This window comes from Rhinopithecus roxellana, chromosome 5, assembly GCF_007565055.1.
Source record: "Rhinopithecus roxellana isolate Shanxi Qingling chromosome 5, ASM756505v1, whole genome shotgun sequence".
In the NCBI taxonomy this organism is placed as follows: Eukaryota; Metazoa; Chordata; class Mammalia; order Primates; family Cercopithecidae; genus Rhinopithecus; species Rhinopithecus roxellana.
In genome coordinates this window covers 114313651-114335994 of record NC_044553.1, presented here as the reverse complement: position 1 = coordinate 114335994, position 22344 = coordinate 114313651, and the positions used below count along the sequence as shown (strand labels likewise).

Sequence of the window (22344 nt, the reverse complement as noted above, 5' to 3'; positions counted from 1 at the left end):
CTCAAGCCAGTTGGGAGGTGGTTTTGTCAGTTAAATCCAGGCTGGTTTTACAGCCTCTCTTTTCTGGAAGCAAGGTCTCTGGAAGATGCTGGCTCCCCTAACTGGCCCTTTGAGGTCCCTAGAATCTTCAGAGTCCTCAACATCCCAATCACCCCTACAAAGGGAAAGTTCGGCCCTCCTCAGGCATTGCTTGTGGAGAAATTTCCCAAGTGTGTATCCAGTTCCTCAGCTTGAGATAGCCAATCCCTTCCGCCTGCCTGTCAAAATAAGTGCTTGAGAAGAGTGAGGTTCCTGTTTTGGCCATCCACAGTAAAAACACTTAGCGGTGTTCACCTGTAACTACTGCTGATTCGGGTCCTGCGGAAGGGACACACTTTCTGCATTGCTCTCAGGCTTCCAGAGCCAATGCCACCCCTCTTCTGTGTGTGCTGCTCATCGCAGTAGAGTAGGTCTCCTGATCAGCGGGCAGTAGGGGCTTGGGCTCATGGCCCTGAGCCTTCTGAACAGGTTCTCTTGGGTTTTTCACCAGTCCCCCTCCTCCAATCTGCCTCTATTTCTTACATTGGTGGATGAGGCCTTGAGCAAAAGAGTAGGATCAGAGCTGGAAGGAGCCTTAGAAACTTCCTGGGTCAAGATGAGGAGAATGAGGGTCAGAGAAGAAAGGAACTTGCCAAGATCACAAAGTGAAAACCAGAACAAAAGCAGGGAGCTCCCAACTCCCTTTCCAGCACTTTTCCACTAGCAGTGTCACTGTTGTATGTTAAGGCTTCACCCATTCTCTCTCCATGTTGACAAATGCTAGTTTTATTCACAGACAAGTCAGATCAGGACACTGACCCACATCACTCCATGATGTTTTTAAGGAGACTGTATATAACTTTTCACCCACTCTTTATCGCCACCTTTCCAGCTAGGAAAAAATTTAATTCAATAAAGAACTCCACCATCACCATCACTCCAGATGCTGCAACTCTTTGCAAGCAAATTGATTTTCTGGGGTCCCTGAGCCAACAGGAGTCTGCAGGCCCCAGTGAAATCAGGTTTCTTGTCCCCTTCCCCCGTGCACATACAAACCTCCACATGTTCAGTACAGGTGACCCTGCAGGTCCAACGAATGAGATATTGAATCACCACTGAGAGAGGCTCAGAGGAGGGAAACTCCACTGGGAAAGGAGGTCAGGCTGCCCTAGTTAAGCCACCCACACTCCAGTAGTCCTCGCCTGGCTCCCTGCCTCGCCTCGACACTCTTCCACCCTGACTCTCCCAAAGTGGACCATGTCACCTCTTACCAGGCCTAAAACCACATGAGTCCAGGGACAGGAGGGTTTGAGAGATTCTAGTCCAATAAATGAAGGCATTATGCCACACCTGAAGCTTTTTAATACAATTTTAAAATTATACCTATGCTTGGGCTGGTTACATACGAAGCCCACTCCAGTCCTGTCCTGAGCACCAGGAAAACCCTAAGGCCTGTCTGAGTAGCAGCCCAGTTTCAGAGACCTCCTCCAAGCTCTCCCCCACGGAATCAACAAGGGTTTGTTGTATGTTCTGGGAAAGTCGCATCACACCCTATGACTGTGAAAGAGACCCTGTCTTCTCTTCCACCCTAAGAATAAGAACCCACTTCTCCAGCCTCATCTTGTTCTTCACAAGAGGGGTCTGGCCCATAGGCGAGCTCAGAGGCCTGGCTCTTCACCTTTCACAGGGTCTTCTCTGGCATCCTGGAGGAGGCCCTCCACTGCACCAGTTCTGGCTGCCTTGCCACAGTCCAGTGTCCACTCTGAGGACATTTCTGTTCAGATGTGGTTCGCATCACCTGTTTAAACTCTCCCAGACACATTCAGACTTCACATGGACAGAAATGTCCACCCAACTCTGATGAACCAGCTGGCTACACCCTTGGCCAGAGCCTGACCTACCTTGACCATCGCTTCCCTGGCAGCTTCACCAGCTGGGTCTCCTGACTGGGTTTCCAAAAGCCACATCCTCTAGTCACATGTAGAAGTCTGGGAAAGACAGTACTTTCCGGAGAAGGTGATTTCAGCTGTCAAACCAACATTTCCTGGTTGGTTGGTTTTTCCCCTTTTACATCCCTCCCAAATATTTAACTTTAGAAGGTGTTTTCCTTAGGATTTCTATATGGAGTTTGCTAATTCAGGCAGGAGAATGGGGTAGCAGGAGAGTCTTTCTGAGTCTATTTCAGCATTGCTGTTTTACAAGCACATCAAAGCTTACGGCCAGGAGAAAAAGACACTGTCCTTACACCTTAATTCTCTATCCTCTTCCTCCTTTTATACATCTTGGATCATCAGCACTGAGAAAATTACTAATATCCTTCCAAAACAACTGTACACCCCTCACTTTTAGCAACATCTGACTCAGTCTTATCATAAGTGTTATTATAGATGGAACTGTGTTCCCCACTAAAATTGGTATGTTAGAGTCTTAATCCTCAGTACCCCAGAATGTGACTGTATTTGGGAGACAAGACTTTTAAAGAGATCGTTAAGCTTAAATGAGATCATATAGGTGAGCCCTAATTTAGTGACTGGTGTCCTCATAAGAAGAGGGAGAGACACAAAAGATTCATGCACACAGAGGAGAGACCTACACTTAGGCTGGTTATAATTCTTGTGAGAATAAAAGAAGGTGGCCATCTCCAAATCAAAGAGAAGGGCCTTAGGAGACAACAAACCTGCTGACATACTGATCTTGAATGCAATGGACTAAATGCTTATGCTCTCCCCAAATTCATATGCTGAAATTCTAATCTCCCAGATGATGATATTAGGAGATGGAGCCTTTAGGAGGTGATTAGGTACTGTTATAAAACAGATCCCAGACAGATAGCTAGTCCCTTCCACCATGTGAGGACACAGCTAGAAGGCAACATCTATGAACCAGAAAGTAGGCCCTTGCCAGACACCAAGGTGCCTTGATCTTGGACTTCCCAGTCTCTAGAACTGTGAGTGTATTAATCTGTTCTCCCATTGTATAAAGAAATAACTGAGACTCGGTAATTTACAAAGAAAAGAGGCTTAATTTGCTCACCATTCTGCAGGCTGTACAAAAAGCATGATGTTGATATTTGCTTGGCCTCTGGGGAGGCCTCAGGAAACTTATAATCATGGCAGAAGGTGAAGGGAAGCAGGTGTCTTACACGGTAGAAGCAGGAACAAGAGAGAGAGTGGGGAGGTACTATACACAACCAGCTCTTGTGAGAACTCACTTACTATCATGAGAGCAGCACCAAGAGGATGGTACTAAACCATTCAGGCGAACCCGCCCCCATGATTCAATCACCTCCTATCAGGGCCCGCCTCCAACATTGGGAATTACAATTGAACATGACATTTGGGTGAGGACACAGATCTAAACCATATCAGTGAGAAATGAATTTCTGTTACTTAAAAGATACTCAGTTTATTGCATTTTGTTATAACAGCCAAAATGGACTAGGACATTGAATGCCCAGCCTCCAGAACTATGAGAAAATACATTTCTGTTATTTAAGTAACCCATTCTGTGGTATTTTGTTATGGCATCCTAGGCTGACCACAATAAACAACACACTCACTAATTCATCAGGCTTCTGCTGAAGGCCTACAATGGGCAAAGCACTGAGTTTAGCACTGTGGGCAGACACAAAAGTAAGTGAGAATACAACAGCTCACAATATGATCAGGGAGAATGACAACACAAATATATCTGTCATAGAGCAGAATGCAAATATTTTGGTGTAACACTTCTATAACTCTTGTTTCAACAATGCAAATTTGTTCAATGTAATTGACATATTAAGGAACAATCTGAGCACAATGTGAATTTTGTGTTTGCCTATCTGTAAGAAAAACTAGATGAACATAGAAAGGTTGTGCCTAGCTGAACCGAGCCACATGGAAATACACAAAATTCACATACCTCAGACATCAGTCAGCTCTCTGGGTCCACAGTGTGTTATTAGCCACACGCCTCCACATTTGGAGTTAAAACTCTCTGTCTGATTTCAGGTTACTTTCCTCCTGCCACTTCACAATAACATACAAACGATCACACCTTCAGATACCACCTCCATAAACAAACTTTAGGTCATTTTCAAACTCAACTGCCATATGTATGGTAAGATGTATACATTTCTTAACCACTTAATGTTAAAGGTATGCTACCATTTATAATAGGTTTTTATTTTTGCTTTTATCTGACAAATTGTTGAGTGTTGTGCTTCTAAACCACTTTTTCTCTATAAGCCCTATAGTTTTTACTGCATGATTGTGTATATTGCAGTGATTTTTAGAAACATGTATGAGTAGAATTGACTGTACTTAAATGTTTCAATAAGGAACTAGATTTCAGGTAACTAAGGCCTGGGTAATGAATGTCTATGGTCAGGATCACAGATAATCACATGCTTACTGCATAAACCTCAAACAGGGCATATGGATCTGGCCAATATATCAACGACAACCTCTAGTGGTAATGTACACTAATTACAGGTAAAATACAGAAAAAGGTGATGTATTAAAAATGGATTTTTAAATGTTATTGAATGAATGAAGTTATCACACAGGCCAAGTCAAATATATTCCCTCACCTTTAAGCAGTTTTTATGGCCTCCAGCTTCGTGGCCTGATTACTGTTTGTTTGTTTGTTTATTGATTTATTTATTTATTTTGAGACAGAGTCTCACTCTATTGCCCAGGCTGGAATGCAGTGGTGCAATCTCGGCTCACTGCAAGCTCTGCCTCCTGGGTTCACGCCATTCTCCCGCCTCAGCCTCCTCCAGAGTAGCTGGGACTACAGGTGCCCGCCACCACGCCCGGCTAATTTTTTGTTTTTTGTATTTTTAGTAGAGACAGGGTTTCACCGTGTTAGCCAGGATGGTCTCGATCTCCTGACCTCATGATCTGCCCTCCTCAGCCTCTCAAAGTGCTGGGATTACAGGCGTGAGCCACCGTGCCTGACCAAGAATTTCCTCTAGAGTCAAACAACCTCATAAAGGGGGCTCCACTGACCTGTCATTGAGTTTTCTGAGGTGCACAGTTGCTCTCTCAGCTTCTCCACGTCATCAGGATGCACCTGTTCATACAGTGTGCTCCCAAACCATTCTGACTGGGGCTGGTTCAGAACAGGGGTGACGGAGTCAGACACATAAATCACTCGCCCTGTCTCAGCAGCCACCACAAACAGAAATCCATCTGCTGCTTCAAGGATGAGATGCTTCAGTTCCTATAAAGAAAAGATTATGATTGGCACAATACACTGGCAGACCCAGTCTGATTAAACTTTTTTATTGGGAAAGCAACCTTCAATTTCCTTTATCTGCATATTTATTCTGGTACACAAATAGTTTGGGAAACGAGTGCTTTGTTACTGGAAAATAAGCTAGAAAAATGCACAAAACTTGCACCACCCCTAAGACATAGCTACTGTAAATACAGTTAGCCCTGTCTTCATTAGTCCTTTGTTGGAGAGAGAGAAAATTTCCAGCCTAGGGGGATGGGAGAGCAATGAATGATCACCAGAAGGTGCTGGGCTGCCAGAGGCATGAACAGCTTCGCCACATATTGAAACTGTAGTCATGTCATTGGAGCAGAAGGGCGCAACACATAGTGCTTGGCACAAAAGGTGCTAGATAGCAGGAAGGGAAGGGGAAGGGGAAGGTGACAAGGGAGAACGACAGAGACTGTGTGTCTCCCCACCCACAGCTTGCCATGCTGAAAGTACACTCTTGTTCCTTTTCTCTTCCTGTATTTCTGAGCTGAATGCTGGCACTGGCTATAAGAGTATCCCCTTACATTTGGATTTCTGTCAGATTTCCAGAACTGACAATAATCACCATCATCTCAAAATACTCTCAGAGTAACTCTGGGAGGCAGCAGGGAATATATTAGCCATATCACCTTACAGTGAGAAGAGGTTAGGACCATGAACCCTGGGCTCACATTGATTCACTGGGGTCATGACTGTCATTGAAGGCAGGGAGGAAGCTGTTTGGGATCAAGGAAAGGGCAGCAGGAAGCCTTGATATTATCCTCAGAAGGATGTGGATGGGGCAAAATCAACTTTGTTAAAATGAGATGTCTTGTCTTTGTAGTGCCTGAAGGCAGCTCACACGTAGTTGCCCATGCTATTCTCACATCAAGCTCAGGAGCCCTTTGCCACTGAATGAAATGGGCTTTGTGCCTGCCGGAGCCAGGCACTAAGTCTTCCCCAGACACTGTAATCCATGGCCACCCTTCCAACCACTTCAAGTACTGTTCAGACTCCAGAGGACAAAGGTATCCTTCTAGGTCAGCAGCTGGCAAACAGTTTTTGCTGGCAATCTTTTGTTTGAATGTAATCTTATGTGAAAACCCCACTGTAAAGCATATGGACAGCCAGCAGAGTGGAGGCAAACCGTGGAGAATCTGGCGCCCCAAATCCCAGTCCCTGAGCAGGGTACAAGGACCCAGAGGCTAGAGAATATTGATGTGCTGATGAGCACAACCCAGGGAGCTTTGTAAATGTGTTTAAGCCCTTGGCTGGGGAGGAATTCTAACATCCTCTGCCTGGGAAACCAGGGCAGAAGCAGTTGGTATAAGCATTTTTTAAGGGTAAGTTTATTTTGCCCATTTCTCTTGCTTTGCACTTCTGCTGTTCTGTGTCACCTAGATGCTTAGTTAGTTCAGGGAATTCGGTCAGCATTTTTATTTTCAGTTTTGGGATGATCTTCCCAACAGAAAGAGCTGTAAGAGAATTAAAAGCGGAAGAGGATATCTGGGGAAGTACAGAATTCTTTGTAACTGGAGGAGAGGAAGTGGAGGCTGAATGACTTTACTCATGTATTCACATTTTTGTCCAGTTTGCAAAGACTGTGGAGAGGTCTTATGGGATGAAGCCCCACGTGCATCACGGACCCTCTTTTACCACCCTCCTCCCTGATGTTTATTCCCTGGGAGACCATCCATCACTACCAAGTTCCTATGCCCTGAATCCAGAACTAGCCTCTACATTCCAAGAAAACAAACAGTCACGGTTAAAAGCATGTATTCTGGAGTAGAAGAAGACTATCATCTATGGCTCTGCCACTTAGCTGTGCAACTTTTGGCATGTTACTTCACACCCTCAGTAATTTTTTTCAGTGAGCTCTTGCAAGGTTAAATGAGATGCTGTGCGTGAGGACTTAGTAAGGGCCTGGCACACAGTAGGTGCTCCATAAATGTAACCGTTATCATCACCATCCAAGCAGCTGAGAGAGGAACAAAGGTACAGCTCATCTGACCTGCATAGCTGCCTTCTCTCTTCATGCCACTTTCATAATCCTCAGTCACTTAAAGATAACGAGATTTATTTCAAACATTGACCCTGCAGGTTTTTTGGTGAGGATTAAAAAAAATAGACAAAAAACTGACTCTAGCAGCTATACAGTGCTTAATAATTTCTGTCTGTTACTTACCAGCTATTCACCCTTCATTATACCTCAGGCCCATGTTAAATAGTCTATGCTTGTTGCCTTCCTCACCACAACCACACAAGCTGGGAGCTATCATGCATTTATTTTTACAGAGGTGGAAATGAGGCTTGAAGCTCCTGCCCTGACCACCACAGTTTGTGTCCTCCAGGTGGCAGATATTACCACTGCTGGATCTTCCTAACATCTGCCAAGGGAGGGCTCCCATGACCACTGGGATGATTTAAAAAGGGATCAAATAGGTAAAGTCCTTGCTAAAGTGTCTAACACAGAACAGACAGTAATAAACGTTAGTTCCTCCTCCCTTGTTCTTTATCTAAACCTAACTTCCATGACATAAATCGAGTCTCGGCTCTAACAGAATAAACCATTCTGTCTCCCAACAAAATCTTTTTCATTCCTGCCTCTGAGATTCTGTGTACACTGTTGCCTTTTTGTGAAATCTCTTCTGCTCCCCTCTTTCTAGGTATTTTTTGTGGCTCCTTTCTATGCCAATACTGTCTCTGTCCTGAGAAGTTCCTCTTGATAATACCAGGACTCTACCACTCTATTTCAGCTTGACCACACGCTGTGTCTTGTTAAATCCTCCATTACTTTTAGGACCCTATATTCTACATACTTTTGCATTTCCTAACTGCATGCCCTGACAGCTGTATCATTTCACCTCTCCCGCAACACCCCCCACTCCATCTCTGCTGTATACAATGAAGCGCTTTCAAATCCATCATCTCATTTATCCTGCAAAAGCTCTTAGAGACAGGAAAGCAAAAAGTTTTATGTTCATTTCACAGGATGAGCACACTGAAGCTTAGAATATTTGCCAATCTGCCCTATGACCAGCGCATGGAAATACAAAGACCCTGAACACAGGCCTCTGGCTCATGTAAATCCACTTATAAAATATGACCTCACTAGCCATTTTATGTGTTTCTTCTTGCCAACTAGTCAAAGACTAGTGTAGGTGTTAAAAATATGGCTTTGGGGTCCTACCAACCTGTCTTCACTGGACCCAATCTTGGCTCCTCCACTAAGCAGCGGATTAACCCTGAGCAATCTGCTGACTCTTTCTAAGCCTCAGTTTCCTCATCAATAAAACAGAGCTAAATAACACTGGCTTCTTCACAGGGCTAGAGTAAGTAGTAAATGAGATATTTCACAGAAACCTATGACTCACACCAGCGCCCAGAAATGCCGGCCAGCTAAATGCTCTGATCCCGGCCACTATTATCACTACTGCTGCCGTCACTGTCTTTTTCCTTTAACTTTTATTTTAAGTTCACAGGTACACATGCACATTTGTTACATACTGCCAAGGGAGTAAACTCATGTCATGAGAATTTGTTGTACAAATTATTTCATTATCCAGATCCTAAGCCCAGTACCCATCAGTTATTTTTTCTGATCTCTTCCTCCTCCCAACCTCCACCCTCTAGGAGACTCCAGCGTGTGTTGTTCCCCTCTCTGTGTCTGTGTGTTCCCATCATTCAGCCCCCACTTACAAGTGGGAACATGCGGTATTTGGTTTTCTGTTCCTGCATTAGTTTGCTAAGGATAGTGGCCTCCAGTTCCATTCATGTTCCTGCAAAGGACTTGATCTCATTCTTTTATATGACTGTGTAGTATTCCATGGTGTATATGTACCACATTTTCTTTATCCAGTCTGTCACTGATGAACGTTTATGTTGAGTCCATGTCTTTGCTATTGTGAATAATGCTGCATTGAACATACATATGCATATGTCTTCATGTAGAACGATTTATATTTCCTTGTATATAAACCCAGTGACGGGATTGCTGGGTCGAATGGTATTTCTGTTTTTAGCTCTTTGAGGAACCTCCACACTGCCTTCCACAATGGCTGAGCTAGTTTACACTTCCACCAGCAGTGTATAAGTGTTCACTTTTCTCTGCAACCTCACTAGCATCTGTTATTTTTTGACTTTTTAGTAACAGCCATTCTGACTAGAGTGAGATGGTATCTCATAGTAGTTTTGATTTGCACTTCTCTAATGATCAGTGATGCGGAGCTTTTTTCATATACCATCACTTTCATAGGCTGATTATATCAGCACGATTCCAGCACACAGTGTTTTTACTAACTTCTTCCTGTGTCAGTGTTCTGAGCACGATGTTCAGATGCTCAATATATTTTTTGAGTGACATCTCATTAAGGTTATGGGAAACATAAAAGCAGAAGACCCAAAGATCAGACAAACCCTCTGTTGAACACAGTTTCTTGGAGAAAAATGGAAACAAAACATCTTGGCTTCATTCCTTCCTCAACCTTGAGCCCTGGTTCCCCACATAGTTGATTTCATCTTGGTGATGCTGGGATTCTCCCCCCTTTCCAATGGTGATGTGATGACCAGGGTACCTGCTCTGTGAGGAAGGAAGGCTTGTAGGCGCCATCGGTGGACTTGTTCCCTGTACCCCTCATGGACTTCATGTGTGAGACGGCCATGCGGAGGATGGTGAGCTTGTCTGGCTTCCGAGCCAATGCGCTGCACGTGGGGACCATGTCGGAGAGCTCCGTGATATACTGAGTCATCTTGTTCCGTCTGCGCCTTTCAATTTCACTATGATTCTCTCTTTCCAGAAAGCACGAGATCAGAAGAGGGAGAAAAAAGAGAAGTATCAGATTAGGGATTACTATCTAGTGGGATAAAACCATTAACACCAAGTCATCAGGAACTAGGGGCTAACACCTAACAGCTGAGTGCTTTGAATGAATATTGGGCAAGGCGGACCTTTTGAGGCCTCAGCAAGCTCTTACATCTACATGTTGGAAGCACAGACATCTATAGTCTCAATCTCTAAATACATAGCAAAATCTTCTAATTACTCCCATATGCCTGAGGTATTTTTGTAAGCACAAAAAATTGAGACATGAGGGCTGGGCACAGTGGCTCACACCTGTAATCCCAGCACTTTGGGAGGCCGAGGTGTGCAGATCACTTAAAGCCAGAAGTTTGAGACCAGCCTGACTAACGTGGTAAAACCCCGTCTCTACTGAAAATACAAAAATTAGCTGGGCGTGGTAGCGCATGCCTGTAATCCCAGCTACTTGGGAGGCTGAAGCATGAGAATTGCTTGAACCTGGGAGGTGGAGGTTGAAGTGCGCTGAGATCACACCACTGCACTCCAACGGGTGCATACATAAATCTGTACATGGATATACACACGTGCACACACACAAATGTGGTTACTGTCTGCTTCAATATGTGGTTTACATGTTTTATCTTTACATATTTATTACATATAATATGTAATATATAAATATAAGTATGTAATAAACATATTATACATAATATTTACATATTATATCTTGCAGTAAGAAGCACTATATAAGTCTTGCCATTCTTTGTGTCACTAAGCAGACCAATAATGCTACAAATTTACTTTAAAGTTGTGAATAAGCCTTTGTTCTATGCCCAACACATTTTCTGCAGCATAGCAATAGAACAGGTACACCCCTGGCTTATGAAACAATAAATAACCAATTTAAAATAAAAACACATTGCAAAGGAATTACTGAATGCAATCTCTGTGATGTGTTATGATAAAAAACTAGCAGAAGGGAGGGTAGAATATTTCCAACCCAGGCTTTTTACCTTTAGGTTTGAAGGAGTCACAGCCAACCCAGTTCAACGACTCTAAGACAAAGCTGTTACTTGGGATAAAAGAATTATCTAAACATATATCCCATGTCTGCTGCAGGATTTAGGGTTTCACTGGTGTTCAAAGAATGAGAGTGACACTAAGGGCAAGAAAAAAACAACTCAGGCAGGGCTGCCTCCAAACACTGCATGTATTAATGAACTTAATAGCCCATCCTCCCAGACTGGGGAACAGACATGCCAGTCGGCTCTGATGACACCAAGTAGCACGTATTGAGGGCCTCTGAACACACAGACCAAGGGGAAGTGAGACTGCAGTAGAGGTCACTGCAGAGCGACCTGAGCCATCCACCGTGCACCTTCCAGACCCCATGAGCAAAGGAGTGGTAGAGAAAACAAGGAATGCCCAACTCTGTCCTCAAGCAGTGGGGGGTTAACTATGAAGATAAAACATACACCTTGCATAGTGGAAATGAAAGGCAGAGTATGATTAAATGCTTCAAAAGGCAGGTGGAAAGCAAAAGCCACAATAGAGAACAACAGCAAAGAGGAGATGGTGATCCTGGAGCTGAGGGTGCTGGAAGGGGTAGGGAGGAGGAACTGGGAGAGAGCTGGGCCTAACCTGTCAGCGAGTAGAGGAGGTCTACTTTGGGGAGGGGATCGGCAGGATCAAATAAAGGCCTGGAATTGGGAAGAAGCATTTGAGGGTGGTGAGGAGGCAGGCCTAGATGGAAGGGTAGAGATGGGCCCTGGAGGAGAGGGGTCGAGGAGCATGAGAAGCTGGGAAACCTTGCTGGACAACAAAGGGAAAGCTGTCATGCATGCCAAGCTGATAAGAGCCATGATGCTCTCTGCCTCCGTGGCTGGCTTCTCCAGGGAGGTTCAGGTTGGGGGACAAGTTCAGAGTCGGGGAGGAGGAGATGGAGGCTGGGACCAGCAGGGAAATTCCTGAGGCCTGGTGCTCTCCTCCCACCCACAAAGGATAACTCTGCAGCCAACCCACTGGAATGGTGGAAACACCAGTCCCAGCACAAATGCCCTTGGTCCACAGAGCACAGCCACTCTGGTAGGGAGGGGCATATACTCTCCAGGAGAAATGGCTCCTGCATAATCAAGCAGGGCTTGTTGACTGAGGGGTAGATAAAGGTAACCAGAGAAGAATGGGTTGGGGCGGGGCAATCCTAAAGAAGGAAAGCAATGAAAAAGGGGGATTTGGTTACAGATTGTTGAGTTCTTTAGTGCATTCAGGAACCCTTCCCTGGAGGAGATACAGGAATTCTTTTCCTTCTCTCCAAAACTCTGAAGCAGGTAAATGAGTGGTGGCAGCCCACCCTGAACGGGGTCTTCACCAGCATCTCCTGCATTTGACTCCTTAGCCAGGAGCTTGTGAAGAGACAACTAAGGTGCAGCAAGAAAGGTCTGGAGGAGCTCTCAGAGGAGGGCGAGCCCCCCGCCTCGCCAGACTACACTTCATCAAGGCCCGATGGGGTTGGTGGAACACAGAGACAGTTGGCTGGGGCTGCTGGCGTTGGAAGATGCTGGGAAGCACCCTGGCTGCTGATGGTAGTACACGCATGAGTTAGGCCTCAGGCTGCACCCACCACCCCGCACTCGCCCGCCGGACACCCTGGAGAACCGGCTTTCCTCCCATACACTCACACCACCTAGCGTCTGCATTCCAACTCTTCAGCCTGACTTCTGGGATCTCCCTCATCAGGCGCCACCCACAGCCCCGTCCTCTATTCCAACCACATGTCAGCTGCTCCCTACCCCTCAATATCACCAGGCAATAGCCATTCCTACTTATCTTCGATTCAGAACACGGGGAATTGCTCCCTTCCCTCAAAACTCCAACTGTGTCAAAGCTCTTGCAGCTGTTTCCTGGTTCTCTCCCACCTTCTCCATGCTGACTCCTTGCTGTCACCACTTTTCCCCTTGTCACCAACCACCTTTTCCTAGCCTTTTTCTCCACTCTCACCCTCCAGTTTAGCCTTCATGTTGTGGCCAGACTGATGTTTCTCAAAATACAAACCAGAGCCTTCCCTTAAGCCCCTTCCACTGAGCCTCCAAATCCTTCAGCTGGTCACTGTGGCCACTGCTTCAACGCAGGGCTGACGCACACTTGCTTCTGATACTATTATCCAAAGAGCTTGTCCCATAGTGGCACAGACCATCTTGCTTTATAAATATTCTGCAGGCAAAAAAATATTCATGTAATTCTTAAACTGAGATCTAAAGCAATTTCACCACAGTGCTCTGTGAACCCAATCTGTGAGATAAGGTGTGTGAAGAAGATAGCCTTAGTGCAACGGCTTAAAAACTGATTGTATTCATTGCCTAGTCCAGAAAATGCTCCAAGCACTTTATATTTTATGAAATAATACTGAGTTACCAGCAGAATGTCAAAATGACTGACAGCTGCCAATTACTTAGCAACAAGATTTGATAAGTGACATACACATATATATGTACAGTTTCATTTTGAAGCCTTCATCAAGGCAGGCGGGATGATGCCATCTTGTGAATACAGAAGGACGTATCTCCAAGACTATGTTTGCTGGGGCAAGGCCATCTCCTCCCCAGAGTGAGGGGACAATTTGGGGTCTGCCTGGAGGAGCTGTAGGAGTGAGTCTGTGAACCTGGTATCTGTGACTTGCATGTGCCCCACATGCTTGCTTGGCACTGATAGCATCAATAAAGAAATTAACTCCTATGTACAGGGAAGCAGGACCAGGACTCCAGAGAATTGACAGCTGGGGACACAGGTAGAGCTGTCAGCTTCAAAGACACCTCTGCTGTGCTAAGAGGACCCAGAGCTTGGCTCCAGGAGCACAGCTATGGAAATCAAGGCACAGAAAGAAGAGGTTCAACTAACTGCACACTGACTTGTGTTTCTTTTCCAACTCTGCTCCTAATGGGAACCTCCTAAGTTTAATCTGAACAGTGAGGTACCCATCTTAATTAAAGTACACAAAAGGAGAATTTTACAAGATCTCAATAAAGAGCATACTTTAACTGTTGACAGCAGTTGAGTCTCCTGTCTCCTATGGGAAGGGAACCTTAGACCCGGAGCAAGCAGACTGAATGAGACAGCCCCATGCTGGGAACTCCCTGATCACTGCAGACATGGTACACCTGGAGCATACTTCGAGTCTGGGAGTTACCGCGCTGGGTACTGGAGACGGGTGCAGGATAGGACAGAGAGCCCACAGACAAGCAGGGGCAACAGAAAGTGAGCAGGTACAGACACAATCCCTGTGTGGTTCCCTTGTACACTAAAAGGTCAGAAGAGGATGCTGTGAGTGTGTGATGGGGAGAGCTCCCTGTGAAAAAGTCCTAGGGAAATACTCAGGAACCCTGGGACCTGGTGAGAGGTGACAACATGCTAGGAGCTCTCGCTCTTGGAGCCTTCTCGGCCTCGGCATAGTGGACATGGACGAGGGGGCAGCTTGTTTCTCATTGGACAGTCTTTTTTAAAGTGTCCTAGTAAACCACACTGATAACAAAGCCTACTGGGTGATTGGCCTGCTCCTTTTTCTGTCCTGTCTGAACCACCAAGGTTTGTTTGTCTGAGGGCCATGACTAAGGCTGAGGCCTTTCTCTGATCTTACTTTTCCTTTTGGGCCTGTTCCTCTTGGTCCCTATTATAGAAAGCCAAGGTTGCCAGGTTTAATAATGCCTCCAAATTTTGTTCAGGGCCCAGGGCTTGCTTTTGGAGCTTTCTCAAGCGCCACCAGAGTGGATGCTGAGGCCGAGGAGGCGCCGAGAGCAAGGGCTGCTAGCATGTTGTCACCTCTCAATGGGACACTGAAAGGCCCCGCACAGGGCCTAGCTGAGAGGAGCCACAACGTAAACCTAAGTGCTTCTGCAGCCTCTCTTTGCTCATGTCAGGTTGATCAGGTGTGGGCACCTCAAGGCAGCAGGTAGGCCAATGCAAGATACTATGAGAGATATGACCAACTCTAGCTCTAGCCAGGCCACCTACACCGCCATGGTCCAAATTTGAGAAGTCAGCACTTGAAATAATACGACTGATCACAACTCACTGCCAGCTTCAGAGCTACATCGGTCCCATGTGGAATGTCTGTAGAGCAGCCCTGCTACAGATGGCACCAGGACCACATTTCTCCATGATGCCTCAGCTTCCATTTCTACCTCCTGAGGTCCATACCCCTCTCCAGGCCACAGCGGTCCCAACCACAGACCTGCTGAGAATAAACATAAAGCTTCTCCCCAACCTGGAGAAGCATCACCAAGCAGCTGCCACTCTCAAAGCCATCGGGCTTGGAAACAGGCCTCACTCAGGGCAGAATTTGTTCTCATTTCCCCAGATTGCACCAGAGCTGGAAGACTGGTCACTAGGAGTTTTTTCCTTTTCAGAATTCACCCAGCACACAGTGATAACCTCTGCTCTTGGACAATTCATCAAACTGTGCATGGCTCAAGTTACTGAACAAACAAGGCTTTCTGCCTGCAATTCCAGTAAATGGCTTCAGCACTTCTCAAGCAAAGGAAGCATCAATCCCCTTCTCCCCCTACTAGGGATTTCTCCGTGAGATTTAACCAGCCAGGGTGGAGTCAGAACTGTAGGAAGAGACCCTTTGCATAGGCTCATACCACCTGGCCTTCAGAGATAGCCCAGGGGAGTCATCAGACCAAGAGTGGCTGCGTGGGGGTCTACACACAAGTCCTGTTCAACTGTCAGCAGCCTCTGGTGCAGTATTAGGCACAGGCTGGCTCTGCCCCACCTCGCTGACACTCGAGAAGGAAGGCTGTGTCTTTCCAGGAATATCCTTCATGGCCGGTGGCTCCTGGGCAACGCTGCAGGGCATTGTAAGAGCCATGAAGGCCAGAGGAAAGCCACTTCAGGAAGCCCCATGGAGGTTAGTCAGATACCTGCAGAGAAGGCCCACTGAGGCATATTCAGTAGGGCAGTTTTCCCAGCTTCTGAGGCTGCTCCAGAAAGGGCAGAGGGTTGTTCTCTCCTTCAGAAGGAGGTAGGCATCCTGCTCCCCAGAAGCCATCCAAGGCCCAGGTTTCTGCAAGGCAACTACAAGATATTTGTATGGGTCCAGGCTGAATACAAGACTCACACAAAACACAGGGAGGAGTCTGAGAAGCCCAGATCTTCCCAAGCAGGGGCCCAGGCCCAGCACCTCTGACAATCCCTGTTCCCAGTGAGACACACATTTTACATGTTTCTATAGCAACTTACGGCTTCCCAAGCACTCTCTCAGCACTGACTACAATCGATCCTTGCAACCCACCCCCCACCCGCCAATCAGGAAATACCTCCTTTACCTACAGAGGAGGAAGCTGAGGCTCCAAGGGTCCAACTGACTTACCAGGACTGGGACCAGGCCTGCCAGTCACCTGCTGCCTCTCTCTCACCACCTCTACCCAGCAGAGTACTAACTGGTCCTAGTTCGGAGCTAGAATGCCTGGAGAGACTGGGGAGCAAATATATTTAAAGCTTTATGGGGGAAGAATATGCCTAGCAGCTTCCAAACAGACACAGCTCAGGACTACTTAAGATCCCAGAATTGGTTTCCTCCTCTCTCTCCAAAAAATTCTAGTGTTATTCAGGCACTATCATTTCAAATCAAGGTTAATCTCTCTAGCAGAAAAACTGAAGGGGGTAGCATAGCTAAAAATGGTAAGAAACACATCAAGGTGCAGGTCCATCATGTGAGAGCCAAACGTGTTGTATGAAGAAATTACCCTGGCTGGGCACAGTCGCTCACACCTATAATCCCAGCACTTTGGGAGGCCGAGGCAGGCGAATCATCTGAGGTTGGCCAGCCTGGCCAACACGGTGAAACCCTGTCTCTACTAAAAATACAAAAAATTAGCTGCGCATGGTGGTGCACACCTTTAATCCCAGCTACTTGGGAGTCTGAGAATCGGTTGAACCCAGGAGCCAGAGATTTCAGTAAGCCGAGACCGCACCATTGCACTCCAGCTTGGGCAACAAGAGCAAAACTTCATTTCAAAAAAAAAAAAGAAGGAACTCAGCCATTCATATTAGCACGGTGTTAGAAAGCCACTCCCTCCTACAAAATCTTTCATTCCAGTGTGTGCTAACCCTAACGCGGACCATAACCCTAATCCACTAAAGCAACATGGACTTTAGTTGCTCATAGGCAACACTGTACCAGGTTCTACTCAGCTTATCTGCAACTCTTGTCTGGTTCATACAAACTGAGACTGTAGAGGCAGGAGGAGGCATGGGAAGTTTGGAAGGGCTCATCTTGGGGTTTGCTCTGCAACATCTGAAAGGCTTGGCTGAATCTCTTCCTGCTTTACAAGGACTTCACATGCCCATCCAGTGTGTCCCACACATGGTGACTGATAAGATCAGGTCAGATGAAAAAAGGGGCACTCCTTGCTGCTGCCTGGTCATCCTCTCTGCCTTGGAAATACTTTAGGCATCTTCTCACTTGGAAACAGAGTAACCCACTCTCTAGGCTAAGATGCTCAGACTAAGAATTCTGGAAACCCCCAGTTTTCTTTTCTTTCTGCCAGGAAAGACCTCTGCAGGACACGCCTACCTTGCATATTTTCCTTATCAACAGAGTTTTGGTCATGATACCTACTCACAAAGCAGGAATGATTAAACTAAACATCATCACAACCTGTAAAGCCGGGGGGGAAGTGCCTACAAGCTTAAATACCACACAAAACCAAAAGGGATGTACCAAAAGGGGCGTGATGAGAAACAAAAGGTCAATTCTGCAGAAGCTTTCCTGAACGAATATCTTTACTTTTAGAGGTTCACTGTCTAACTCTACAAAATATAAGGCATAAGTTTGGACTGGTGCAATTGAGTGCTACAATCTCACCAAAGAACAGCCAACGGGGTCACTTACAGCCATTTCTAAAAAGGCTAAAGAGAGGCCAGGAAGCCCATTGATAAGGGATTTTGAGTCCAAGCTCTTAGGAAGCTCCAAGCACTGGAGCTGAATCCTCAGTAACAGATATGAGAACTCCTTGGAAGGTCTTTAGGGTCTTTTGAGAAAGGGTGCAGAATGAGTCTGAAGGGAGCAAAAATACACAGATAATACACAGTGACAAGAACTAAAGTTTGAGGAGCGCATACTTGTTTGTCCCCAAGTTGTAAATGTAACATAAAAAGACAGTTAGGACTGTTTCCTCTCTTTGTTTTAATGAAACATTATGCATACATTCACACAAGTAAGGCACTTGATGAGCGGGTGTATAATTTTGACTCTACAGATGGCAGCTCTGGGATGTTACAGTGCCCTTTGTGAAACAATATTTAAGATGCCTCCACGTACTGGTGGCAGCTGACCCCAGCTGCAGGTACGAGAAGGTATCCTGGAACTCCCTAGAAAATGTTAATCTAAGGGGCCATTAAAGTAGGAAGATGCCCCTGAACCACTCAGAGTGATGAAAAGGCTTTTGGCCTCTGCTTGAGTGTAAGGTTGCAGGACGTGCTGGGCGGGACTGGCATCTGCCTCCCAGGCACACCAAGACCATCCACACAGGCACACGAACCAGGAAGGACTGGTGCTGACCTCACTATAGGAGGGTGCGGCACCACTACCAGCTGCCCAGGAGGATCATCTTTGGAGAAACACTTTCTGGAGTGTAATCAGCATTTTTCCAAAGACACAGGGTTTATCACTACCTGCTGTTAGGATCAGTGACTTGATAACTGGAATTCCAAGAGTGAGGTCAAGCCAAGTGCTCCCAGTGGAGGCTGCTTTCTCAGCTGAGCCCAGGAAGAAAGGCTGGCTCTGCGACTTCACTCCTTTTCACCTCCTTGACAGAAAGGCCTTCTCTGAAACTCGTGCCATCCATCTTTGCCACCTTCTAGGCTCATCATCATCATCATCACTGCCCACCCACACAGTCAGCCCCTGCCCCCAGACCACCCCCCACGACAGCCTCTGCAGGGGGTGACGCACACCCACCCATCTGTCTCCCCACGCCTCTGCCCCCAGGACTGACCTCGGCCTCCTCTACTAGACCTCAGCCAGCCTCTCCCATGGTGGTGGCTTCTCACTATTTGACCACAACTTCCTACATTTCCAGCCCTCTCAAACTCCCACAAAATTAGAACTATTCTTGGACTGCATTGCTACTTCCTGTCCCTGGCGTCCTTCATTCTCTTCTCACTCTTCCGGACTCCCAGCTGCCCTTCACTCCCTCTGCCATTGGACCCACAGCTTGGCCTCTTCAACCACCCTCTCATCGATACCTTAACCACCTCGACTCCTGTCCTTCCATGGCACCTGCCCTAATTCTCAACCCTGAGTCTGAGAAAAGCCTGCATCGCCTGTATCCACTACACTGGGTATTGCTGGAGGGAAACTGCACTTATACACAATGATGCCACCTCACATTGGTGGTCCACAATCTCAAATGGGGTCTAAAGTTTTTACATCTCTGTCTTCGGTTAGCCTCCTTCCTGTGAATTCAACCCAGGGCCACCCCAAACTTCACTCTCCCACATCATAGCAAACCTCTTCCTACCTGTGGCACACAGCTCCATTTCCTACCTAATCAAGACAATGGAAGCCACGAGAATTAACACCTCCACTTCTGATACACCCACAGCCTCGCACCTGGCCTCACCTGCAGCTCCTTCCTTCTGCCTTGGAGCATGAGTACTCCCTTCTGTGGGCTTGGGTCTCTCTCCTCGTCCTCTGAACCCATCTCTCCCCAGCCTCACTCCTGAGCCTTCCAAATCTCTGGCTATCCCATTCTTTCCCCTCCTCACATGGATGCACTCACTGTCTTCCCATTCTTAAAAAGTACCCCTCCCGGAACCCCTTCCTTTTTGATCTACATCCAAACTGCTCAAAGAGTTGTTCTCACATATCTTCATGTCTTCATCTCCCAATCAGTCCTCAGCCCACTGTAATCTGGCTTCTGTCCCCCAGGTCCCTGAGACTTTGTGTGGGGGAAAGGAAACTTTGAATGTAGGCAGAGCCACATTCTGCATATCACAGCTCCCAGAACAGCATGAATCCCATGTGTGAGAAAGAGCTGAGGCCTTGGGATGTGGTGAAGCGGGCCTGAGACCATTTCTGGCACTGGCAGGCGGGATCCTGGAATGCATGTGCACGTATGGGCGTACGCATGTGTGTGCTTGTGTGTGCACCTGAGGTCACATAGCAGTGGCAGCTTCACATCTACTACTTTGTTGCATCTAAGGCCTGCTGTGACACGCCTGGCTATGCTAAAGTAGGAACCACACCAAATTCCTGTAATTGCTCTCCTTTGTGACTGTGACCATACTTCCCAAATCAAAAATTGAGACATGAGGTCTCATGATAGGCAGGACTTTTAAACTTGGAAGCCCCCTTGCGAAAAGCTGGAAAAGCTGATTGCACACATACATCAAGAGACAGAAACCATGGCACAGCACCCTGCCTAGATTCTGAGTCAGCAAACTACAGTGGGTGCTGGCTCACAAGGCAGCCTCTATCTCTTCCAGGGCCTCACATGAAGGGGCTTCTGTTGTGTGATTGTAAGAAGAGAAAACAGGAGAGGCACTGGGGTGTTCCATGCCAATTGGAAGCAGATTCTCCACTCCTCCCCTGGACAGCAGCCACAGTCACAGCAAAGTGGAAGGATGAGGGTGGACTCAGTCATCTCTCCTAGTGCTGAGCAGCTCAGATGTATCCACGGGCCCATTCACTGAGGGCCCAGCAGCTAAGCCTATGTGACATAATAAAGTGGCCTCTGTGGTCCTACAAACTCATTCCTATTAGTAACAGCACATGCTGGAAACACATCCTATCCTCCTTATTTTTCATAAGGGAAGTGATATGGTTCATAGACGCCTGGGTTTGAACCTTGACTGTATAAAAACGAACTCACAGACAGGCTCACGAGATAGTTAACCAGAGTGTAGAGTTTCTGTTTCTTATTGATTGGGCCTAATACAAGAGCTTTTTGTACCCCTGCACTATTATTTCATCACAGACACTGATCTTTCCAATGTCAAACAAACGTCACTCCTCATCTTTCTTCCTCTTTATGTTTTAAGGCCCCAGGAATCATCATTTCTTGAGGTTAGCATGCTATGGAATGTTATCTCAAGGGGAATTTTGATGTGGAGGAATCAAAGTCATTGTTTCCTCATGGAGGGAGGCTGTGTACAGTGAGAGCAAACTGGGGCAGGGAGATATGTGCCCTTCTTTCCATTTCAGCAAGAAAGCACACCCTGCTATTAAAATGTATCCCAAGAAATGGGTGGATGTCCAAGCTGCCATTCTGTCTGCACCAAGGGAAAACAATATATGCTTTTGTTATTGAAACTCATGTCCTGTTTTGATTAGAAACTCCAAGGTCATTAGTGACCAAAATGTTCTCCATCTCCTCTCTACTGTTTCAAGCAAAGCAGAAGCTGAAAGAAGGAAGGAAAAGATTTTGGGGAGGAAAGCGTATGGCATGATGAGAGTTTACTACGGACTTGGAGACTCTGGGAATCTGTGGGAAGTAACGAGATGCATGTCCCTCTTGAACTGGTGGAAAAGTGTGCTGAACTCACAATCGCAAGGCAGTTTGTAAAAGGAATCATCACCAAAAATGGCCACCATGAGGGGAGAAAACTAGGGCAACTCAGGGGGCCCAGGACTCAATACGTACGTGGTTCATCCAAAACAACTGAGGCCATCAGCCCAAACTACGGACCATGGACACAGAAGAAAAGTAACCATCACCCATGGCAAGTTTTCAAGTCCATCAATGACCAAGAATTAGGAAGGCTTGGAGGCTTGGCTAGTGGGGAGGAATGTCAAGGCAGTCCCATCCTTAGGCAAGTGGGTACAGATGTGAATTTTGCTAAGAATGATGGAATGATTTGTGCCCTCCTGTCAACATTGCCAAACTTCCTACCATATCTTAAACAAAATGGGGGAAAAAAAAAAGAGTCATGGGATTGGGCCTGCCTTATCCTTCATGTATGTAATGTATATAACCCCATGGACATTCGTGATCCAGCAAACTTTCCACGAAGTGGTCTGCACTCAGGATGGCCCCGCAGAGCCCAGATAAAGATGCTGTCACATGGCCAGAGGGCAACACAGTTCTTAAGAACTGAAAACCCAGTTTTCTATCCCGCATCCAGAATACAGCTGCCCTGGTTTCTCATATCTCTTCTTATTTTCCATGGTAGCAATAAAAGACTTATCTTGACAGTTTTTTCTAAACTTGAACTCTAGGGCTATTCAGCAAGAACGAATTCCTCTGTTTGCTTTATAAGCAATGAAAATAATTTTAATAGATTCCTTTTTAAAAAAT

The 22344-nt window shown here is 46.3% G+C and overlaps 1 protein-coding gene across 1 annotated transcript in view; it reads right to left on the bottom strand.

Moving 5' to 3' along the window:
- ARNT2 (aryl hydrocarbon receptor nuclear translocator 2) overlaps nucleotides 1–22344 on the bottom strand; it is a 201298-nt gene that overhangs the window by 123356 nt on the left and 55598 nt on the right. Inside the window, exons 4-5 of the mRNA XM_030931473.1 lie at nucleotides 9825–10038; nucleotides 5013–5226 (exon numbers count right to left, since the gene is read on the bottom strand). Coding sequence (XP_030787333.1) covers nucleotides 5013–5226; nucleotides 9825–10038 — 428 coding nt within the window. The remainder of the gene's footprint in view (nucleotides 1–5012; nucleotides 5227–9824; nucleotides 10039–22344) is intronic.